The 24,091-nt window shown below is 42.1% G+C and overlaps 1 protein-coding gene across 7 annotated transcripts in view; it reads right to left on the reverse strand.

Annotated features, from left to right (window-relative positions):
* The window catches only part of sorbs3 (sorbin and SH3 domain containing 3), a 55,020-nt gene that overhangs the window by 19,018 nt on the left and 11,911 nt on the right, over positions 1-24,091 (reverse strand). For 5 of the 7 annotated variants that reach the window (XM_041836242.2, XM_041836241.2, XM_041836243.2 and 2 more), the window contains exons 2-9: positions 12,254-12,331; positions 11,079-11,273; positions 9,697-9,775; positions 9,097-9,233; positions 5,245-5,308; positions 1,963-1,998; positions 1,774-1,855; positions 1,275-1,389 (exon numbers count right to left, since the gene is read on the reverse strand). In XM_041836242.2, the coding sequence (XP_041692176.2) occupies positions 1,275-1,389; positions 1,774-1,855; positions 1,963-1,998; positions 5,245-5,308; positions 9,097-9,233; positions 9,697-9,775; positions 11,079-11,273; positions 12,254-12,265 (720 nt within the window). In that variant the 5' untranslated portion in view covers positions 12,266-12,331. Of the gene's footprint in view, positions 1-1,274; positions 1,390-1,773; positions 1,856-1,962; positions 1,999-5,244; positions 5,309-9,096; positions 9,234-9,696; positions 9,776-10,245; positions 10,275-11,078; positions 11,274-12,253; positions 12,332-24,091 lie in introns of those variants that run through there. The other 2 variants (XM_041836244.2, XM_041836245.2) reach the window with 2 other exon arrangements.

Genomic DNA, 24,091 nt, shown 5'->3' on the forward strand with positions numbered 1-24,091 from the left:
CTTTTTCATGTTCCTTGAAATACCTTGGCAGAGTGAGATCCTGTGAAAGCCAAAGTATTCTCTCAGCCAGTAGTCATCACCACAATCACAGGCAATGATATCACTACTAAGGAGTTCAGCACTTAATTTGGTGTGTGCTCTCTAATTGTGTGATTCTCTATACACAGGCTGGCCTGGTCTGAGGAGAGGAGTTGCTGGAGGTAGAAGTTGTACCTAACCACAGATCTAGGATCAGATTACACTACCTCCAATCTTAACCTCAACCATTAGGGGGATTAAACATATATGACCCTGTATCCGTTGGTTAGGGACAACTTCTACCTAATCTAGAGCAAGCCTGTTGATGACCTTCAGAGTAAATGAAATACACCTCCATACTGTGAAGCATTACGCACCACAAGAGGTTAACAGGCATAATCAGTATCACAAGATGCCTGGGCCACGTGGGGGACTCTACTCTGGCAGAGGGGAAACAAAGATTTATTTTCTTCCCGCTGTGAGATGCCAGGCTCAATTTGCACACTATCTGGGGCGTGGCGACAAGAGCCATTCAAAACGTCAGCCCAGAAACAAACACACTCCTCTCTAAATCATTCAGGGTATTTTAAAAGACAGACATACAGTACTCAAAGGGCCTCACACACGCATGCACACACACACACACACATGGGTAGTTCCAAGTTCCCTTACTCAAGTTAGATACATTTCCAAGGGAACACATGCATCACAGACAGCAATACACACTGTTGACCATCCAGTAGTTTATGGCAGTTCATGGTTAACAAACACTGTCTTCACGTTCTTTTGCTTGTTCTACAAATTTTGATCTCAAAATTAAGAAGGAAGCCAGAACACAGCTGGTTTGCCATTGTAGCACTGACCACATTAACAACTTCCTGATTACCTGGCATGAGATGCTCTCAGCTGAGAAGCATTCCAGGGTATTGACACAAACTAATCGTAATAGGAAAGGGATTAGGTGTTTGCCACCATGAGCAGCTATTGTATGCAAGCCCACTCCACACTATCAAATACAGTACATAGAAAAACTCACAAAAATAGTTCTGAAGCTAAGCCACAAATCTTTTGAAAACCTCAATGAAAAACGTGTTGTTTTAAAATCAGGAATTTGAAGAAGTCTTACTCCAAGAAAATATTTGCCACAGTGCAACCTTTGAATACAAACAAATGTGTTCTATCCAGGTACCATCTAAATTCAAATGTGTGGTATTGCTCCATGTTAAGTTCCCTGGTAAAGGTAGGTAAGGCCTTACCTGGCTGTGGACCTCTGAGGTGGTGCTCTGTCCAGGCTCAAAGTCAAATATGCTCCTGGGCTGTGGTGGCTCCCCCCATCGGTCTGAAAGCTTATCTTCAACCCCCAGCTCACTCCTGAAACACAATCCCCAACAACATGCATGCACGAACACACACACAACGCAACTTAATCATGGTTTCAGTGTCAGTGCCTGTAGGAACAGATCCAAACGTGTCTATCCGGCACTTGTTTTTGTCTCTCCCCACACTCCTTGCCTTGGGTCTAGATTGGAATTCACACTTATGCCATTCACCCAATTACCAGGTTGACTCAAGTAGCATGTACTAGGTGTTTCACAATGACTGACCACATGCTTCTGATATGCTGTGAACTTAGTCATGGTTATACGGTAACAGAAACAAACACATTCTAACATTCTCAACATGAGTTCTTCCACCTCACTAAGCTCTACTGTTGGTTTAAATGAGGAGGTTGAACGTGGACTCTCCAAGTCTCACCAGTCAGGGAGGGATCCATAATTGTCCATATGGGTCTGAGTCTGCTGCCCACCGGCTGAGTCAGCAGCAAGGGCCCGGGTCCCTGAGGATCCGTCGAAATTAGTGTTAGCAATGACTGGCCATCTGATAGAGTAGATATGTTACAGCCCAGAACATGGAACATGGCTATGGTATTTCCACTTTACTCACTTTCAGCAGACCATCGCTCAGAGTCCTCGTCAGTTTCTAACAAATGGGCAAAGATAGCAAAGAGAGTTAGAGGGATTTAGAGAACAGTAATCATAAATAGTACCCTTCCACACCAATCTCAACAAACCATTTCTGTATGGACCTTGCTTTGTGCACAGGGGCATTGTCATGCTGAAACAGGAAAGGGCCTTCCCCAAACTGTTGTCACAAAGTTGGAAGCACAGAATCGTCTAGAATGTCATTGTATGCTGTAGCGTTAAGATTTCCCTTCACTGGAACTAAGGGGCCTAGCCCAAACCATGAAAAACAGCCCCAGACCATTATTCCTCCTGCACCAAACTTTATAGTTGGCACTATGCATTCGGGCAGATAGCGTTCTCCTGTTCAAACCCAGATTCGTCCATCGGACTGCCAGATGGTGAAGCGTGATTCATCACTCCAGAGAACACGTTTCCACTGCTCCAGAGTCCAATGGCGGCTTTACACCACTCCAGCCGACGCTTGGCATTGCGCATTGTGATCTTAGGCTTGTGTGCGGCTGCTCGGCCATGGAAACCCATTTCATGAAGCTCCCGACGAACAGTTATTGTGCTGATGTTGCTTCCAGAGGCAGTATGGAACTCGGTAGTGAGTGTTGCAACCGAGGACAGACGATTTTTATGCGCTACGCGCTTCTGTGAGCTTGTGTGGCCTACCACTTCACGGCTGAGCCGTTGTTGCTCCTAGATGTTTCCACTTCACAATAATAGCACTTACAGTTGACCGGGGCAGCTCTAGCAGGGCAGAAATGTGCCGAACTGACATGTTGGAAAGGTGGCATCCTATGACGGTACAACGTTGAAAGTCACTGAGCTCTTCAGTAAGGCCATTCTACTGCCAATGTTTGTCTATGGGGATTGCATGGCTATGTGCTGAAATAGCCAAATCCACTATTTTTAAGGGGTGTCCACATACTTTTGTATACAGTACATAGTGTATATTCTATTCAGTAGGGCCCCAATTCCGACTCGAGTTAAGATCACTTTTCTCTCTATACATATTCTGACCTTGAACTTAAGCATGAGTATAGCATGCTAATCACCTGCTATTTGTTCGTGGTGGAGATCTAAGAAATGAAATTGTGGCGGAGGTGTGTCTACAGATATACCGTATTCTGACCTTCTGACTTCATTCCCTAATAAATCCACGACTTTTACGTGAGACGATACCATGAATAAGGTCGAGCGAATCTGCCGGTTCCATGTAGAAAAAGCATCTACTTATTTTTTTCCTATAGAAATAACAGCTATCTCCATACACTGTAATTTACAACTTGATAAGAGCTATTGATAAGAGCTAGGTAAATGAGTAATCCGTTTGGATAAGGGAATTGTAAATATAAATGACACTTGGTTTAGATCTATTTTACCTTATAATCGCTGGAGACAAATTTGAAACCAGTCATATGGCAGCAAACTGAAGCATATAAACATATCAACTTCCCCACATTAAAGTTTATGAAATGCTATGCCGTTATGCAGAATTTAAATTGTACAGCCTTTTAATTTGCAGGGATGGGCACTCTCAAATGTCTCGACTTCCGCGACTTTCTCTGTTTCCTATTTCTATCATCTTAAATATTAGCCACTATCAGTATCGACTGTCAGTAGGCCTAATAACCACACATATTCAACTGCCAATTTACTGTTAGTTCCCTTCAGTTGGTATAGCCTACGTTATCATTCTATTTAATTACATTGTTTCAGTTATCTTCATTTGCTTCCTCTGTAAACGCCATCACGGTCATGTGGCTGTTGCTGAGGATCATTAGTAACAGTTCATAATATAAAAAACAATAATTTAATTGTTATGGAGCAGAGCGCAGACCAAGCTGTAACAGTTTGAACCTGACGCATGGCGCAATACCTGGCTGTGTCATCAAACAGTTCCATGGTTGGTGCAGGCAATAGATGAGGGTATAGCCTACTATTGTACACTATTCTCCCTATTATAATTATATGTACACTAATCTTCCAACATTACCATGGGTCAAATAACTGAATTTGGCAATTTTCAGAAGGAATCAAACCACCATATTTTTTATTCATCAATATATAGTCCTGTGTAGCTCTGTTGGTAAAGCATGGCGTTTGCAACGCCAGGGTTGTGGGTCCGTTTCCCACGGGGGACCAGTATGAAAAAAAAATATGTATGCACTCACTAACTGTAAGTCGCTCTGGATAAGAGCGTCTGCTAAATGACTAAAATGTAAATATTTTGTGTGTAAATGCTCTCCAAAACATGTTTTATTTATTTTTTATTCTTATATACTTATCATGCCTAAATAATCTATAAAGTCAGATTATTTTTTGATCTAACTGTTGGTGTTGAAACGGAGACGAATATGCATATATTTGGATTTCTTTCATTGACCCCTATTTTCTGAACCTGTTCTCTCAATGTATTTTAGTCTGTAGACAAAATTATAATTAAAGGTACACTGTATTTAAAGGGAAGGCTTAAGATAAATGTACTGAAAACCCTATTGAATGAAAACTCTATGACAAAATCTGTTGGCCAGCAAGTGGGAGGGTTTTCAGCGGTTCAATTACATTTATTCAGCTCGCGCAAGGGAACCACGCCTGCAAAGCCTGTTAGGCACCTTCATAAGGTAAGTCTGAATACCAAGTGCTGAAAGGCGTGCCTACGAAAGGCAGAATTTCTTAAAGCAGAATCGGGCCCTAGTGACATTCCAATGCCATTATGAAATGTGACTAATGCAAATATTTTCTGTACTCTGCCAAAGGAATCCATCACCTGCACATTAATCAGGTTGGTGCCTATGGCACAATGAACCAGGACAGTAGACACTGCTCTCAGGAGGGATCAGTGGCTGTGAAACCTGTTGAGGGTTAAAAGCCAACTGCCTGCAGAGTGGTGACACCTGAGAATCAGTTTTAAACTCCATCCTGGCCATTCCCGTGCTGTCACTCTGAGGACCTGAGTGCTGCCTGTCAATACCACCAAGCAGACACATAACCAGACATAGACTACTGATATACAACTGGATATAAGAACTGGTATGAAGGAATACATTTAGGATGGGGCTAGATATGTGGAGATACTGTAGATAAGTTGGAATGATTGGGTATAGATATCAAAACGGCTTGAGAGTTCTCCTCTCCCTGGAATAATCTGCCCTCTGGATCAGCTCTCTGGAGGCTGACATTGATAGAAAGGAATTCTCTGTCTGGGCTGGTGTGAGTGTGTGTGAGAGAAGGCGAGAGGGAGGAGGGGTCATACCTTCTGGCTTCTTGTGGATCTGCCTGAACATGCTCCTGTACCAGTCTTTGGGCTTGTTCACACTCTGGTGTGAGAAAAGAAGGGAACATGACAAAAACATACAGTGGGGAGAACAAGTATTTGATACACTACCGATTTTGCAGGTTTTCCTACTTACAAAGCATGTAGAGGTCTGTAATTTTTATCATAGGTACACTTCAACTGTGAGAGACGGAATCTAAAACAAAAATCCATAAAATCACATTGTATGATTTTTAAGTAATTCATTTGCATTTTATTGCATGACATAAGTATTTGATCACCTACCAACCAGTAAGAATTCCGGCTCTCACAGACCTGTTAGTTTTTTTTTAAGAAGCCCTCCTGTTCTCCACTCATTACCTGTATTAACTGCACCTGTTTGAACTCGTTACCTGTATAAAGACACCTGTCCACACACTCAATCAAACAGACTCCAACCTCTCCACAATGGCCAAGACCAGAGAGCTGTGTAAGGACATCAGGGATAAAATTGTAGACCTGCACAATGCTGGGATGGGCTACAGGACAATAGGCAAGCAGCTTGGTGAGAAGGCAACAACTGTTGGCGCAATTATTAGAAAATGGAAGAAGTTCAAGATGACGGTCAATCACCCTCGGTCTGGGGCTCCATGCAAGATCTCACCTCGTGGGGCATCAATGATCATGAGGAAGGTGAGGATCAGCCCAGAACTACACTGCAGGACCTGGTCAATGACCTGAAGAGAGCTGGGATCACAGTCTCAAAGAAAACAATTAGTAACACACTACGCCGTCATGGATTAAAATCCTGCAAGCGCACACAAGGTCCCCCCTGCTCAAGTCAGCACATGTCCAGGCCCGTCTGAAGTTTGCCAATGACCATCTGGATGATCCAGAGGTGGAATGGGAGAAGGTCATGTGGTCTGATGAGACAAAAATAGAGCTTTTTGGTCTAAACTCCACTGCCGTGTTTGGAGGAAGAAGAAGGATGAGTACAACCCCAAGAACACCATCCCAACCGTGAAGCATGGAGGTGGAAACATCATTCTCTGGGGGATGCTTTTCTGCAAAGGGGACAGGACGACTGCACCGTATTGAGGGGGAGGATGGATGGGGCCATGTATCGCGAGATCTTGGCCAACAACCTCCTTCCCTCAGTAAGAGCATTGAAGATGGGTCGTGGCTGGGTCTTCCAGCATGACAACGACCCGAAACACACAGCCAGGGCAACTAAGGAGTGGCTCCGTGAAGAAGCATCTCAAGGTCCTGGAGTGGCCTAGCCAGTCTCCAGACCTGAACCCAATAGAAAATCTTTGGAGGGAGCTGAAAGTCCGTATTGCCCAGCGACAGCCCCCGAAACCTGAAGGATCTGGAGAAGGTCTGTATGGAGGAGTGGGCCAAAATCCCTGCTGCAGTGTGTGCAAACCTGGTCAAGACCTACAGGAAACGTATGATCTCTGTAATTGCAAACAAAGGTTTCTGTACCAAATATTAAGTTCTGCTTTTCTGATGTATCAAATACTTATGTCATGCAATAAAATGCAAATGAATTACTTAAAAATCATACAATGTGATTTTCTGGATTTTTGTTTTAGATTCCGTCTCTCACAGCTGAAGTGTACCTATGATAAAAATTACAGACCTCTACATGCTTTGTAAGTAGGAAAACCTGCAAAATCGGCAGTGTATCAAATACTTGTTCTCCCCACTGTATTTGTAGACATATGAGAAAACGTTCTCAGAAGTTTCAGAGTACATGAATGAGAACATTTTGGCACCAGGTAAATGACAACTACAGATGTTGGATCTTAATATGATCACTATTTTGTTGCTGAGAATTTTCCTGCCCCGGGAAATGCAGATGAGCTTCATGTTTTACATAAATTCACTGAGAACACGCAGAAAAGCAGAACTTAATATTTGGTACAGAAACCTTTGTTTGCAATTACAGAGATCATACGTTTCCTGTAGGTCTTGACCAGGTTTGCACACACTGCAGCAGGGATTTTGGCCCACTCCTCCATACAGACCTTCTCCAGATCCTTCAGGTTTCGGGGCTGTCGCTGGGCAATACGGACTTTCAGCTCCCTCCAAAGATTTTCTATTGGGTTCAGGTCTGGAGACTGGCTAGGGCCACTCCAGGACCTTGAGATGCTTCTTACGGAGCCACTCCTTAGTTGCCCTGGCTGTGTGTTTCGGGTCGTTGTCATGCTGGAAGACCCAGCCACGACCCATCTTCAATGCTCTTACTGAGGGAAGGAGGTTGTTGGCCAAGATCTCGCGATACATGGCCCCATCCATCCTCCCCTCAATACGGTGCAGTCGTCCTGTCCCCTTTGCAGAAAAGCATCCCCAGAGAATGATGTTTCCACCTCCATGCTTCACGGTTGGGATGGTGTTCTTGGGGTTGTACTCATCCTTCTTCTTCCTCCAAACACGGCGAGTGGAGTTTAGACCAAAAAGCTCTATTTTTGTCTCATCAGACCACATGACCTTCTCCCATTCCACCTCTGGATCATCCAGATGGTCATTGGCAAACTTCAGACGGGCCTGGACATGTGCTGACTTGAGCAGGGGGACCTTGTGTGCGCTGCAGGATTTTAATCCATGACGGCGTAGTGTGTTACTAATTGTTTTCTTTGAGACTGTGATCCCAGCTCTCTTCAGGTCATTGACCAGGTCCTGCAGTGTAGTTCTGGGCTGATCCCTCACCTTCCTCATGATCATTGATGCCCCACGAGGTGAGATCTTGCATGGAGCCCCAGACCGAGGGTGATTGACCGTCATCTTGAACTTCTTCCATTTTCTAATAATTGCGCCAACAGTTGTTGCCTTCTCACCAAGCTGCTTGCCTATTGTCCTGTAGCCCATCCCAGCATTGTGCAGGTCTACAATTTTATCCCTGATGTCCTTACAGAGCTCTCTGGTCTTGGCCATTGTGGAGAGGTTGGAGTCTGTTTGATTGAGTGTGTGGACAGGTGTCTTTTATACAGGTAACGAGTTCAAACAGGTGCAGTTAATACAGGTAATGAGTGGAGAACAGGAGGGCTTCTTTAAAAAAAACTAACAGGTCTGTGAGAGCCGGAATTCTTACTGGTTGGTAGGTGATCAAATACTTATGTCATGCAATAAAATGCAAATGAATTACTTAAAAATCATACAATGTGATTTTCTGGATTTTTGTTTTAGATTCCGTCTCTCACAGCTGAAGTGTACCTATGATAAAAATTACAGACCTCTACATGCTTTGTAAGTAGGAAAACCTGCAAAATCGGCAGTGTATCAAATACTTGTTCTCCCCACTGTATTTGTAGACATATGAGAAAACGTTCTCAGAAGTTTCAGAGTACATGAATGAGAACATTTTGGCACCAGGTAAATGACAACTACAGATGTTGGATCTTAATATGATCACTATTTTGTTGCTGAGAATTTTCCTGCCCCGGGAAATGCAGATGAGCTTCATGTTTTACATAAATTCACTGAGAACACGCAATAACACACGATTATCTTAACAGTATTGCACTTTTCATGTAGCCTAATTTTGGACAGCTAATAGCCTAACAAGCAACATTATGGACTAAACATTAAAATCCTGTTGCTGCAGGATTATTTTGCTGCGACAATACTGGTCAAATTAAGATCCTACACCTGTAGGAGCGTACCAATGAGTTTTTCCTATCTGCGTGACCAGATTAAGAAAAAGTCTGGGCACTAGGGCCATATGTGGTTATAATATTATATAATATATAACAATAATATATGCTTTTTAGCAGACGATTTTATCCAAAGCGACTTACAGTCATGTTATGTATGGTTATGAATGCTGCTGTCTGTCTGTGTTTATCTTACTGATCTGGAGGCGATGGGCATCCCTGTTTCATCCACTGGGCCGATCCCAGAGAACTTGATGAGGCGCTCCTCCCTTGTAGCAGCCCTGCATGGCAGAGTGGAAGAGCCCCTGGTCTGGACTCCATTAGAAAGAACCCCTGTTACAGAAAGACAGGACAGATCTGTTATCAAAAGCAGTTCAAACTGTCCTCATTCTTCTATTACATTTCAGCTGAGTAACAGTATGAACATTCAAGCGGTCTTCTTCACCACTATTGCCACTGGGTGGCATATACCCCGCATCATATAATACATTTTAGGGTGATAATAAAATGATTGTGAAGGCTTCATTAAAGCTGACCAAAGATCCCATAATACTTTGCACATTCATCACTTAAACATAAAACATATTTACATGTATATTTACATTTACATCATTTAGCAGACGCTCTTATCCAGAGCGACTTACAAATTGGTGCATTCAGCTTATGATAGCCAGTGGGACAACCACTTAAAATAAATGTAAAAAATATGGGGGGGTGGGAGAGGGAGGGGTAGAAGGATAATCAAACTAAAACTGTAATGCTCTATATGATCATTTCAAGAAAACTATAATCCTACCATTTGATTGAGCAGGGCCATAGTATGATCCAAAACGAAGAGGGTCGGTAAGAGGGTCACTCCCATTGACCTCTGAGACCTAGGATGGAAAAACAGTTAGTCTGATATAAACATTATCAGTCGGAGAGCATGTGGCTGTATATATGAATAGTGTGTAAATAGTATTTTTGGTGTCTCTTGGTGTCTTTCCTATATATAACTCTTTATTTTTTGTAATTATTTTTTAAATGTAATATCTTATGTTGTTCTTGTCTTTTACTGTTCTGTACTTCGTCATGTATTTGTACGTTCTATGTGGAACATGTGCAGTAGCTAATGGGGATCCTAATAAACTAAACTAAACTGTGGAAATAGTCTGTAGTGCAAGAGACATTAGCATATATTGGATTAACCAACAGAAATACAGGACCTCTATCAATATCCAGTACATTCCAATTCAGTGACATAACACTGAACCTGTGATACTAGACAATTCCACAGGATGGAGCAGTTGTCTCTGAATATAACGTGTGATCTACACTGAGTGTACAAAACATTAAGAACACTTACTCTTTCCATGACATAGACTGACCAGGAGAATCCAGGTGAAAGCTATGATCCTTATTGATGTCACTTGTTAAATCCAATTCAATCAGTGTAGATGAATGGGAGGAGACATGTTAAAGAAGGATGTTGAAGCCTTGAGACAATTGAGACATGGATTGTGTATGTTTGCCATTCAGAGGGTGAATGGGCAAGACAAAATATTTAAGTGCTGCTGGGTTTTTCACACTCAACAGTTTCCTGTGTGTATCAAGAATGGTCCACCACCCAAATGTAATTCAGTCAACTTGACACAACTGTGGGAAGCATTGGAGTCAACATGGGCCAGCATCCCTGTGGAACGCTTCCGACACCTTGTAGAGTCCATGCCCTGACAAATTGAGGCTGTTCTGAGGGCAAAAGGGTGGGGGGTGCAATATTAGGAAGGTGTTCATTTTTACATTTTTAGTCATTTAGCAGACGCTCTTATCCAGAATGACTTACAGTTAGTGAGTGCATACATTTTCTCCCTTACTGTGTTCCTAACTGCTGTTATCGTTGAAGTGCTACAGATGTAGGATCTTCATTTGATCACCATGTTGCAGGAGAACTTTCTTGCAATGCAGGACATTTAAAACCTGTAGTATATTTGAGGTTTAAAAAGGTTTCTGAAGTTTGTCATTTCCACTTAGAAATTTCAGACTTGATTTTCCCTTAAGAAAAATGGATCAACCCCTCTACATAAATGTCCATTAATTATAATTCATATAATAATTCACATTTCCTGTTGCAAACTGGCTCAAATTAAAATCCTAAATCTGAACAATAACCATGTGCATCTTCTTAACAGTTTTGCTAGCCTTAATGAGCTCCTCGGGTGGCAGTCTTGTGGAACGGAAGGGGCTAAGAAGGGGGGTGGGGAGCCCCGGGGAGATGACCACAACCTCCTGGGTCAGGTCTGGAGGGGACAGGTGATGCTGCTGGCTGGAGGGAGGGCCATCGTCAGAGAAGACGATACGAGAGCCGTTCAGATGGTCCAGGACTTCCACACGTTGCTACAGGAGAGAGGCAGTTGAACACTACATCTAAACACAGCCATGTCATGTTGTTAATGCTCTGTCTGTCTGTCTGTCTGTCTGTCTGTCTGTCTGTCTCTCTCTCTGAGGGAGGTCAAGTGAGCTTGTTAACCTAACAGTGGGGCTCCTGGTGAAAAGTTCTCTAATTTATTTAAAGCAGAGCAGCAGACGGATGTGCGTTTCCACCCACTTCATCATCTCCCTTGCAGAGGCTGTAGAAAGGGCCCATTCAGGACCTATATCAGGGGGCTGAAACAGAAGAGGCCCATTATAAGGCCATTAACCATCCATTCAGCTGGGCCTTGTATTCTCCAACTAGGGGGCGTGGCCCAGGCCGAGGGGGTCGAAACGGGGTCACTGATGTTGACCGCAGTGAAAGTGCACCAGCGTTAGCGATTCTCCCAAAGCCCTCCCCTGCTCTCTACCTTTCCGTGGCAACTGGTCAGCCTCCCTCCTTGCTGCCCAACACCACCCCTCTTATCCAACTCCTGCGTGTTTGAGTCCACAAGGGGTGTTTCAGCTCTCTCTATGTGGACTCTGGGGGTCATGGGTAGCTCTTGTGCCTCTCACACAGGATGAAACTGTATCTAGCTAAATCAGAGAGATGCCATTTTCATGAAAATTGAAGCCTGTAAATACAGTAAATAGCTGTTATTTTCATTCTACCTTATATGTGTTGTTGTTTTGCCTTGTTGTATAGTATCTTTAAAAGGCAACCCTCTGTGTGCTGTTCATGCCAACTCTGCCAAGGCAGACTTCAAAGGTTTTTGTCTCTGAGAGCAAAATCGTTTTGTTTTTAATACCTCTATCAAATCTTCAATACTTTGGCTCTGCCTGAATATGTTATTTCATAGAATTCAGTTCTACTAAGAATCTAGCTCTCTTCATGTGGCGTTAGAGATAGATGTCAGTTTGACTCTCAAATCCTAAATTAACTTTGTGAGCCAAAATGCCTGTACCTGAGACTGCATTTCATTTGTTATGATCCTGGCTGGTCTCTGACGCCAAAGTCTTTGTGCAGCCGCCAAAGTATCCACCTGTGATAAACAAAACACACATACCGGTTAGATGGTGAGCAAATAATTGATATCAAGTCACTCACACGCAGAGAACACCACGGTAGCATATTCTCTTACACAACACCCTAAAAGGAGACAAACAGATTTATGGTCAATTACCTCTTATTCCAGAGACAATTGCACTATGCCTTTTAGTTGGGTCACCAATCTGGAATACACATTGCATTGACGTCTGTGCCCAGTGGAAAGGGACTGACCAAAGAGCTCAGGAGCTGCCTGCACTGATAAAAGTCAGTTACAATTTAACAAACTGTACTTCTTCAGTTCTTCAGTTATTGGATTATTTATTTTTTATGCCGAGCATCACTCCCAGAGATCTGAACTTTGATACACTTCCCGGCAGAAGAGCAGGCAGGCATTCAAGACTGAATTGTGTGTTCTCTAAAGACGAATGAACGCATTTCAGATCAAAATGTACTGTATAGAAAACGTTTCATGTCTATATTACATGTTAATGTGTAACGTCCTTTGTTGGGTCTCTGTGGGATTGATTGATTCATTTTATGCCACAGACCATTCTTTTCAGTGGAATATTTAATATTTAACATTTAATCTCTGAGTCATTAGTCTCTCTGCCAAACAACCTTTTCTGCCATAAATCAAAACTAAGTCATGAGTAGAGTTGACTGGGGTTCTATTAACCCACTGTCAAGGCATTCTGAAAGGAGAAAGTTTGTTATCCTCCTTTCCCTGTTAACACAGCAGAGGCCATTCAAAACATGAGTCAAAACTCTCCCTAAACTCTTCCATAACACATAGTAAAGAGAGAGCTGTGAGAATGGGCACTGTGGAGAGAGTGAGCCATGTCAGGCTGAAGTCAGGTCCTAATCACCAGCACCTTGGAAAATCAGATTAGCTGTTTCTACATCAAAGGCCATGGGGACTCAAGGGGGGGTCATTTCCTCTCTCGTAGGAGGCGCCTCTCCTCCACAGTGGCTCCAAAGGCCCATAATAACATGGTTGGCATGGAAACTTAAGAACTGAAAAGATCTACAACTGCTACTATGGGACTTGAGAATTGATACGTGATTATTAAGGCTTTCCATTTGTGGTCAACTTTCTCCAACTTGGGCCTTGGCCAGGCAAGGTTGAGAGCTGTCCAATAGTTTTTGGGTTGATGGGTTTTCCATGTGGCCCATAACATTAGAGACTGTAATCATTATGGTCAGTGCTCAGAGACAGATATATGCACTCTGTCTGTGTACAGTACAACAACACAGGACCAAATGTAGCAGAGAGATCCAATCAGTGTTACCGGTTCCAGACAATGATGTCACTCTTTCTGACTCATCACCTCCGAATAAATCAGGTTACGTTACAGGGAAAATATGGGAAATGGGAGATCATTGTCTACAATAATACCATTACAGCTCAGATACAACACAGATGTTAAGACTGCACTAAAAGCAATGATGTTTATGCGAGGGACACTTTAACAGTATATCACACTTGCCAACAGCATAAATCAGTTAGGTTTTCTGGTTGTTTTCACTGTGGTATTTCAACATAAATATTCACACTTCCAATGGCCTTTAGGGCAGGCAGCATTGTAGATGTTTGACATCATGTTGGTTTCTCTTGATTCTATGGCCATTACAACCCTCAGGTCTGGCTGTCTGACATTCATTTTACATTTGTCGTTTAGCACACGCTCTTATCCAGAGCAACTTACAGGAGCAATTAGGGTTAAGTGCCTTGCTCAAGGGCACATCGACAGATGTTTCACCTAGTCGGCTCGGGGATTAGAACCAGCAACCTTTCGGTTACTGGCACAATGCTCTTAACCACTAAGCTACCTGCCGCCCCACTGATATCCCATCTCACTGATGGATAACAAATAGTCTTTCCACATAGGAGGACTGTTCAATCTAATACTCCAAAAGGACAAACAATTGAGCTCCTTTTTGTTTCAAACACTGCTGCCATTCATGTCTCAACGACAATCACTGGTGCAATAGGGCTGTCTCTTGTTTCTTCTTTTCATGTATAATATTATAAATTGTGTTATTGCTGGAGAGACATATCTAATCATGATACATGAAGAGGGGGATCAACATGCATTGACTGTTTTGTTACAGACTTTGAAAGAAAACATTGCAGACAAATGTCCTCTCAGTTCACAAAAGAACACCAATAAAATATCTGCTCTGAGGGTGGGAGTTAGTCAAACAGCCACTGTAGCACACCCACCCACACTGCATACCGCATACATAATTTATACAACGGGTGGGTCTAATCCTGAATGTCAATTCCACAAATTACCACCAGCTAAATCTATGACGTTAAAATGCCTATTTACACTGTTCCATGTGACTGCGCAATCCACTGTTTCATTAACCCAGTCAGGCACTTTATAAATTTGATCTCCACTATAAAAAGCATCTAGGCATTATCTCACATTTCTTTTAGACTTTTTCAACAGCGGAGATTTGTATAAACCTTGCTGTCTTGTCTCTCCGACATTTGCAACATTGTTTCAATATTCAATTTCGATCTCCTGCTGTCCCATAGTATTGAACTTGTCGGGAGTCGGGACGAGACGGAAAGGCAGGCAGCGTTTCTCAGCCGAAATCATGAATCAGCTGTCATCATTTTTATGGATTTATACAAAAAATTGTCACTTGAAAAAAATGGCAAACGAAACGCAGCTATTTTGCAGTCTTTCCAGCTTCAGTTTGACGTGATTGTGTTACTGTAGCTATGTTGTTGGCTAGCTCCTCTGAACAACAGTGTCCTGACGAGTGAGCACATTCTCTATGCCAGGCGAAATTGCGCCTCATTAGCTCATTGTTATGTATGTGTCCAAATAAATGTCACTAGAAAACAGCTTAAACAAATGCAAATATGCTACTTTGCTTTTATTCTGGCGGAACTTTTTGACGTGACTGTAAATTAGACGTAGTTGGCTAGCAAGCAAGGGATAAGAACGTTGCCAGCCAGTATGGCAATGGAACATTTAGAATGAACGACTGGGTCGCGTCTATAGATGCAGAACAAAAAGACTGAACGACTGGGTCGCGTCTCTAGCAGCCCTAGATTTGTGTCGGGACTATATCTTGTGGAAGGATGAAATAGTACGAATAGATTAATCAATAACGTTTTAAATTTAAATATGTAAATCATTATTTGAATATGTTGGTAACCCGTTGTATAAAGGTGATAATGACTTCGCGGGCATTATCACTGAATTATGCACTGCGAAAATGCATGCGTTCATTAGAATAGTCTTCTTTAACATTTTCAGATTCACCACATTACTTCAAATGCACTTCCAATTATGGCAGTAACAATATCGCTTCCATACTGCAGGTTTGAAAGACTCCCAGCCTAGGTACTTTTAGTATCTTTGGCACCACAACAAAAACAATTTAAAGATCCAATGCAGTGGTTTTCATCTCAATATAAAATCATTTCTAAGTAAAATTAATGTATGATTGTTTTCAATTAAAATGGTCAAAAAGAAATAAAAATAGCTTCTTAGCAAAGAGCAATTTCTCAAGCAATAACTTTGCTTGGACTGTCTGGGAGTGATCTGAGTGGGGAGGGGAAAACTGAAAACTAGCTGTTATTGGCAGAGAGGTTTGGAACTATTTTTCTTATTAGTTAATTAACTAATTTACCACCTGGTGATGTTACCAGGCAGGCCAAAACTCCATCCCAAAACAGGCAGAAATTTAAGGCAGTCTTTTCAAGCAGCTCTTACACTAAAAGGGGATTATCATAATTTTCACAATTTCACAGTATTATACCAACCTCATAGTGTAGAAATATATTATATATATATATATATATATATATATATATATATATATATATATATATATATATAATACAGGAAAATCACATTTTTGATTGCACTGGGCCTTTAAAATAAAAAATCATAGGTAGAAGTATCTCTACCAGTATGCATCAGAGGTAAAAAAAAAATATATATATATATATATATATATATATATCCCTTTGTCTGTGCATTTGGCCTCTACTGTTCTCATGACCTAAATTAGTCTGGATGGAGGATGGAGGTCTAATTGTATCAGCCAGAGCTGCACATATTACCACTCCCAGAGCACCAAACACGATCCAGCCTAATAAGGCAAAATCAGCTGTGATATCTGGCGAAAAATCCTGCTCCAGAACCTTGCTTCTCCCTGGGATATGTTTACTTTGAACACCCCAAACATTCTTATATGATTACTAACATTCAAATACCATGACTATCTCTTTCACATGGAGCGGATTCCTCCAACAGTAAGCTATAGAATAGAATAATTAAACAAAGACAGATAGAATTCCACTAATCTAAATGCAATATACTGTATATATGAATAATAAACACCTGCAAAGCTCATAATGTCTGGTATACCATATAGGGTTGAAAAACCAAGATCAGGGCTGGATTACTAGTAGTGAGGAATGTCAGAGTCTGTCGACTTGACTTTGATGTCTGAGATGTTTCTTGTACTCTGGATAACATGATTAAGTCACACAGGTATACTTTGCTCAAATAATTTTGGACATTTCTCACACATGCAATATCTTATGTCAGATTGCTAGAGCAGCAGTGTGCCTTGTGTAATGCCCTCACGTGCCTTCCAGCATCTGCCTTGTGGCCTTATGGGGCAACAACCAGGCTGCTTTGGGACATTGAAAGAGGATAGATCATTGAGGAAATACGACAATAGGAGACAGGGAGGATGGCTGTGTGGTAATCACTCTCACATGGCCTCACATATCTCTGCTCAGTGGAACTCATTTAGTCCCTTTGAATTTTGCCAGATGCTTTGCAATAGACTCACATTTCAAGAGAATGGGGTTATCACTAAACGTGACATTACCTTACATAAGCAGTTGTCTCCCACTTAATGAGATAATGGTTCACAAACTCAGATGTTAGATACAGATACAGAGATCAGTAGAGACCAGTAGACTAATTAGATTGAGACAACAGACTACTGTACTTTGCAAAGAGAGGAAGTAGGAGGTGGTGTTAGTTACAGGAACAGTGCACTATGATGTAGTGAGCCATAAAAGTGTTAGTCAGCATGGGGTCACTGAACTTCACCACACCCTGCTGCTGATTCCCAGGAAATCTATGGGAAGTTTCCCTCACGATCCAGAATAGCAACCGTGTAACTGAATAGAATGGAGACACACAGTTCCATAGGTCAAGGAACCGACTCGATAACCAACACCAAGCTTTTGTATGACTATATCAGTGACGTGCAATCAGGCTAGGCAGGGTAGGCAATGCTTTCCCTGTGATAATCTAATAAAAAAATATATATTATTTTTTGTTATCTAATGTTTTTTCTCAATGATTCTGGTGCTACAAAACCATAGGAAAGGTGTCAAGGTATGCATGCCTTCCATTCAAATCGTTGACGTGCGTGGTCGTTCCTGTGCATCAATATTGCCTAAACATGTTGTGTGGGTAAGCTTGGGGTAAGCTCTGCACATTTGGGTGTCTACATAATTATCCTCTGCAACAGAGGTAACTCTGGGTCTTCCATTCCTGTGGCGGTCCTCATGAGAGCCAGTTCCATCATAGCGCTTGATGGTTTTTGCGACTGCACTTGAAGAAACTTTCAAAGTTCTTGACATTTTCCGTATTGACTGACCTTCATGTCTTAAAGTAATGGACTGTCATTTCTCTTTGCTTATTTGAGCTGTTCTTGCCATAATATGGACTTGGTCTTTTACCAAATAGGGCTATCTTCTGTATACCCCCCGCCCCCCCTGCGTGGTCGTTCCTGACTCCAATCACTTTTGACTAGGCCTCGCTGCTTTGCCTAGCTTCATTCGTTGCATTGAGACTATTTCATATTTTGTGCATCAATATTGCCTAAACATGTTGTGTGGGTAAGCTTGGGGTAAGCTCTGCACATTTGGGTGTCTACATAATTTGGCGCTCGCGTCCTTTGAACTGAACGAAGCTAGCTAGCTAGCTAGCAAAAACAATATGACAAATGGACACTATACTGCACCTCAAACAATTTTCCAAGTTGGATTTAGAGGGAGACCAACACCTGCCCTTCCTGACCTATATTAGAGGAAGGGACAAAAAATCATCCGATCGAGACAACGACACGTTGCTGATGGGCTCTGGATATGATACCTGGCTGTCAAAGGCATCAACCGGCTTTCTGCTGATGGTCTATGGGGAGATTTTCAGTGAAATTTATGCACTCTTTCGTATTCTGCAGAATAAAATAATGGACATGGGGTTCTGCTGTGCACGTATCAGCGATATTATGAAAGTTCTGGATGCTCAGAGACAAGAGTTTGACATTTTCTATTATTCGGTTTGAGGAAAGAAATACACCACACTCGGCCTGACAGACACAGCAACCAGGAGCAGAGATGAGAGGAGAGAAATGTTTTACAATACTTTGGACAATATCAGTGTTCAAATGAAAGCCAGGTTTGATAATTTTGTCATCCTTGGCCATCATGTCAATCGAGGCTGAGAGACTTTTCAAACGCAAAAGGAATAAAGAAGACTTCTACAGCGCTGTCACTGAGAGGTTCACCCTGAAGGACAGACGAATTGACTTCATTTACAAGTAAAGGTAGGCATAAATGAATTTTTTTTGTTGCAATTTGAGGGTTAGGCTACTGTTGAGTAAACATGAGAATAGACAACATCCCTTTGATGCATTTGATTAATCAAGCTTAAATTTGGTTTTGATGAGACACTTTTTTGACGTTTTGAACTGCATTTTTCAGCAATTTTGATTGTTGATTTGGACATTTTGTTAGAACCTTATTATATACAGTACCAGTCAAAAGTTTGGACACACCTACTCATTCAAGGGTTTTTCTTTATTTTTACTATTTTCTACATTGTAGAATAATAGTGAAGATATCAAAACTATGAAATAACACACATGGAATCATGTAGTAACCAAAAAAGTGTTAAACAAATCAAAATACAGTGGGGGAAAAAAGTATTTAGTCAGCAACCAATTGTGCAAGTTCTCCCACTTAAAAAGATGAGAGAGGCCTGTAATTTTCATCATAGGTACACGTCAACTATGACAGACCAAATTAGATTTTTTTTCTCCAGAAAACCACATTGTAGGATTTTTAATGAATTTATTTGCAAATTATGGTGGAAAATAAGTATTTGGTCAATAACAAAAGTTTCTCAATACTTTGTTATATACCCTTTGTTGGCAATGACACAGGTCAAACGTTTTCTGTAAGTCTTCACAAGGTTTTCACACACTGTTGCTGGTATTTTGGCCCATTCCTCCATGCAGATCTCCTCCAGAGCAGTGATGTTTTGGGGCTGTCGCTGGGCAACACAGACTTTCAACTCCCTCCAAAGATTTTCTATGGGGTTGAGATCTGGAGACTGGCTAGGCCACTCCAGGACCTTGAAATGCTTCTTACGAAGCCACTCCTTCGTTGCCCGGGCGGTGTGTTTGGGATCATTGTCATGCTGAAAGACCCAGCCACGTTTCATCTTCAATGCCCTTGCTGATGGAAGGAGGTTTTCACTCAAAATCTCACGATACATGGCCCCATTCATTCTTTCCTTTACACGGATCAGTCGTCCTGGTCCCTTTGCAGAAAAACAGCCCCAAAGCATGATGTTTCCACCCCCATGCTTCACAGTAGGTATGGTGTTCTTTGGATGCAACTCAGCATTCTTTGTCCTCCAAACACGACGAGTTGAGTTTTTACCAAAAAGTAATATTTTGGTTTCATCTGACCATATGACATTCTCCCAATCCTCTTCTGGATCATCCAAATGCACTCTAGCAAACTTCAGACGGGCCTGGACATGTACTGGCTTAAGCAGGGGGACACGTCTAGCACTGCAGGATTTGAGTCCCTGGCGGCGTAGTGTGTTACTGATGGTAGGCTTTGTTACTTTGGTCCCAGCTCTCTGCAGGTCATTCACTAGGTCCCCCCCGTGTGGTTCTGGGATTTTTGCTCACCGTTCTTGTGATCATTTTGACCCCACAGGGTGAGATCTTGCGTGGAGCCCCAGATCGAGGGAGATTATCAGTGGTCTTGTATGTCTTCCATTTCCTAATAATTGCTCCCACAGTTGATTTCTTCAAACCAAGCTGCTTACCTATTGCAGATTCAGTCTTCCCAGCTTGGTGCAGGTCTACAATTTTGTTTCTGGTGTCCTTTGACAGCTCTTTGGTCTTGGCCATAGTGGAGTTTGGAGTGTGACTGTTTGAGGTTGTGGACAGGTGTATTTTATACTGATAACAAGTTCAAACAGGTGCCATTAATACAGGTAACGAGTGGAGGACAGAGGAGCCTCTTAAAGAAGAAGTTACAGGTCTGTGAGAGCCAGAAATCTTGCTTGTTTGTAGGTGACCAAATACTTATTTTCCACCATTATTTGCAAATAAATTCATTAAAAATCCTACAATGTGATTTTCAGGATTTTTTTCTCTCAATTTGTCTGTCATAGTTGACATGTACCTATGATGAAAATTACAGGCCTCTCTCATCTTTTTAAGTGGGAGAACTTGCACAATTGGTGGCTGACTAAATACTTTTTTTCCCCCACTGTATATGTTATATTTGAGATTCTTCAAATAGCCACCCTTTGCCTTGATGACAGCTTTGCACACTCTTGGCATTCTCTCTACCAGCTTCACCTGGAATGCTTTTCCAACAGTCTTGAAGGAGTTCCCACATATGTTGAGCACTTGTTGGCTGCTTTTCCTTCACTCTGCCGTCCGACTCATCCCAAACCATCTCAATTGGGTTGAGGTCGGGGGATTGTGGAGGCCAGGTAATCTGATGCAGCACTCCATCACTCTCCTTCTTGGTAAAATAGCCCTTACACAGCCTGGAGTTGTGTTGGGTCATTGTCCTGTTGAAAAACAAATTATAGTCCCACTAAGACCAAACCAGATGGGATGGCGTATCGCTGCAGAATGCTGTGGTAGCCATGCTGGTTAAGTTTGCCTTGAATTCTAAATAAATCACAGATAGTGTCACCAGCAAAGCACCCCAACACCATAACACCTCCTCCTCCATGCTTTACAGTGGGAACTACACATGCAGAGATCATCTGTTCACCCACACCTCGTCTCACAAAGACGCGGCGGTTGGAACCAAAAATCTCCAATTTGGTCTAATTTCCACCGGTCTAATGTCCATTTCTCATGTTTCTTGGCCCAAGCAGGTCTCTTCTTATTATTGTTGTCCTTTAGTAGTTGTTTCTTTGCAGCAATTTGACCATGAAAGCCTGATTCACACTGTCCCCTCTGAACAGTTGATGTTGAGATGTGTCTGTGACTTGAACTCTGTGAAGCATTTATTTGCAACAGAGGTAACTCTGGGTCTTCCATTCCTGTGGCGGTCCTCATGAGAGCCAGTTCCATCATAGCGCTTGATGGTTTTTGCAACTGCACTTGAAGAAACTTTCAAAGTTCTTGACATTTTCTGTATTGACTGACCTTCATGTTTTAAAGTAATGGACTGTCATTTATCTTTGCTTATTTGAGCTGTTCTTGCCATAATATGGACTTGGTCTTTTACCAAGTAGGGCTATCTTCTGTATACCCCCCCTACCTTGTCACAACACAACTAATTGGCTCAAACGCATTAAGAAGGAAAGAAATTCCACAAATTAACTCTTAAGAAGGCACACCTGTTAGTTGAAATGCATTCCAGGTGACTACCTGATGAAGCTGGTTGAGAGAATGCCAAGAGTGTGCAAAGCTGTCATCAAGGCAAAGGGTGGCTATTTGAATATATCTTTTTTGGTTACTACATGATTCCATATGTGTTCCATAGTTTTGATGTCTTCACTATTATTCTACAATGTACAAAATACTAAAAAATAAAGAAAAACCCTTGAATGAGTAGGTGTGTCCAAACTTTTGACTGGTAGTGTATGTGTGTGTAATAATATTTCACATAATAATATTATTATGTGTGTGTGTGTGTGTGTGTGTGTGTGTGTGTTTGCGGTGCATTGGAAGAATTGTAAATCTATTATGAAAGGCTATGGAGTTTGCGCTGTAAACTATTCTAATTAAATGTGTCCATATATTGGTATTTTAGTGACACCTATTGGTTGTTTGGTTGTAACTGTGGAGGCTACATCGGTCTATGGCTGAGCTGAGTTAAGTAGTGTTTCATTTCATCGGATGATATAAAATATGAGGCCATCGTAGGCTATCGCTTGTGTTCAGTATCTTTGCTACATTGGTATTTATATTTAATGAAAATTGTTTGTCAATCTTGGTTAATAGCTTATGTCACTCTGGTTGTTGGCGCTATCTGTTGTATGGTTCATCAAGGTTTATTTGTGAGTAAATCTGGCTTTTATAATAGCTAGTGCAGCGTTTCCCAAACTCAGTCCTCGGGACCCCAAGGGGTGCATGTTTTGTTTTTTTCCCTAACACTACACAGCTGATTCAAATTATCAAAGCTTGATGATTAGTTGATTATTTTAATCAGATGTGTAGTGCTAGGGCAAAAACCAAAACGTGCACCCCTTGGGGTCCCGAGGACCGAGTTTGGGAAACCCTGATAGTGCCTACCCAGCAACCTACCTCACCGCACATCACTGGACTATATTAGCTTTCATCTTGGCCGATAACCTACAGGGACATTTTTCATATATTTGCTTTAATCTTCAAGCCCATAAATAACTTTTATTACAAGAAAGTGTTTCACAACAGGATTTCTCTAAGCACCAGTATTTCAATAGGAAGATCTCATGAAAAATGAGTTGGCACGGTTTCTCTGTCACCTAGACTTCTCCTTTCCTCCTCTTCTCTGCTGTAGGAGCCCACTGGGCAAAAACTGGTTGAATCAACGTTGTTTCCACATAATTTCAACAAAAACATTCAATATGAGGGCGTTGAATCAATGTGGAAAACTGATTGGATTTGCAAAAAGTCATCAGTGTGAGGGAATGTAGTCTTTTTTTCACCCAACTTTTCACCTAAATCCAATGACATGGTGACATTAGATTTCACGTTGAATTCATGTTAGTTGACAACTCAACCAAATGTAAATCAAAACTAGACGTTGAAATGATGTCTGTGCCCAGTGGGAGTTTTCCTGTGACTTGGCCCAGCTCTGACCTCTTCCACTTCACCTCCTCCTCCACCACCTCCTCATCCATTGCATTGTTCTGCCAGGGAGTATGGTTTTCAGGACAGCCACAAAAGACACCTCATGAGTAGTTGTTCTGGTTGTCGTGGTGGCGACCCCTGAACTTCTGCTACCAACAGACCTATCTCCCGAGTGGCGCAGTGGTCTAAGGCACTGCATCGCAGTGCTAGCTGTGCCACTAGAGATCCTGGTTCGAATCCAGGCTCTGTCGTAGCCGGCCGCGACCGGGAGACCCATGGGGTGGCGCACAATTGGCCCAGTGTCGTCCAGGGTAGGGGAGGGAATGGCCAGCAGGGATGTAGCTCAGTTGGTAGAGCATGGCGTTTGCAACGCCAGGGTTGTGGGTTTGATTCCCACGGGGGGCCAGTATGAAAAAAGAAAAATAATAATGTATGCACTCACTAACTGTAAGTCGCTCTGGATAAGAGCGTCTGCTAAATGACTAAAATGTAAATGTAAACAGCATCACCACAACAGGCAGCCTGCCAGGGCCCCAGCAGGGTAGAGTGAGTGTCTACGGTCAGTTGGAATAACAATAGCAAAACTTGTCTTCATGCCAAACATCATGGAAATATTTTTCAGCTTGTAAGAGAATGGACGAAACTCAACAAT

The sequence above is a fragment of the Coregonus clupeaformis genome, chromosome 18 (genome assembly GCF_020615455.1).
Source record: "Coregonus clupeaformis isolate EN_2021a chromosome 18, ASM2061545v1, whole genome shotgun sequence".
Classification (NCBI taxonomy): Eukaryota; Metazoa; Chordata; class Actinopteri; order Salmoniformes; family Salmonidae; genus Coregonus; species Coregonus clupeaformis.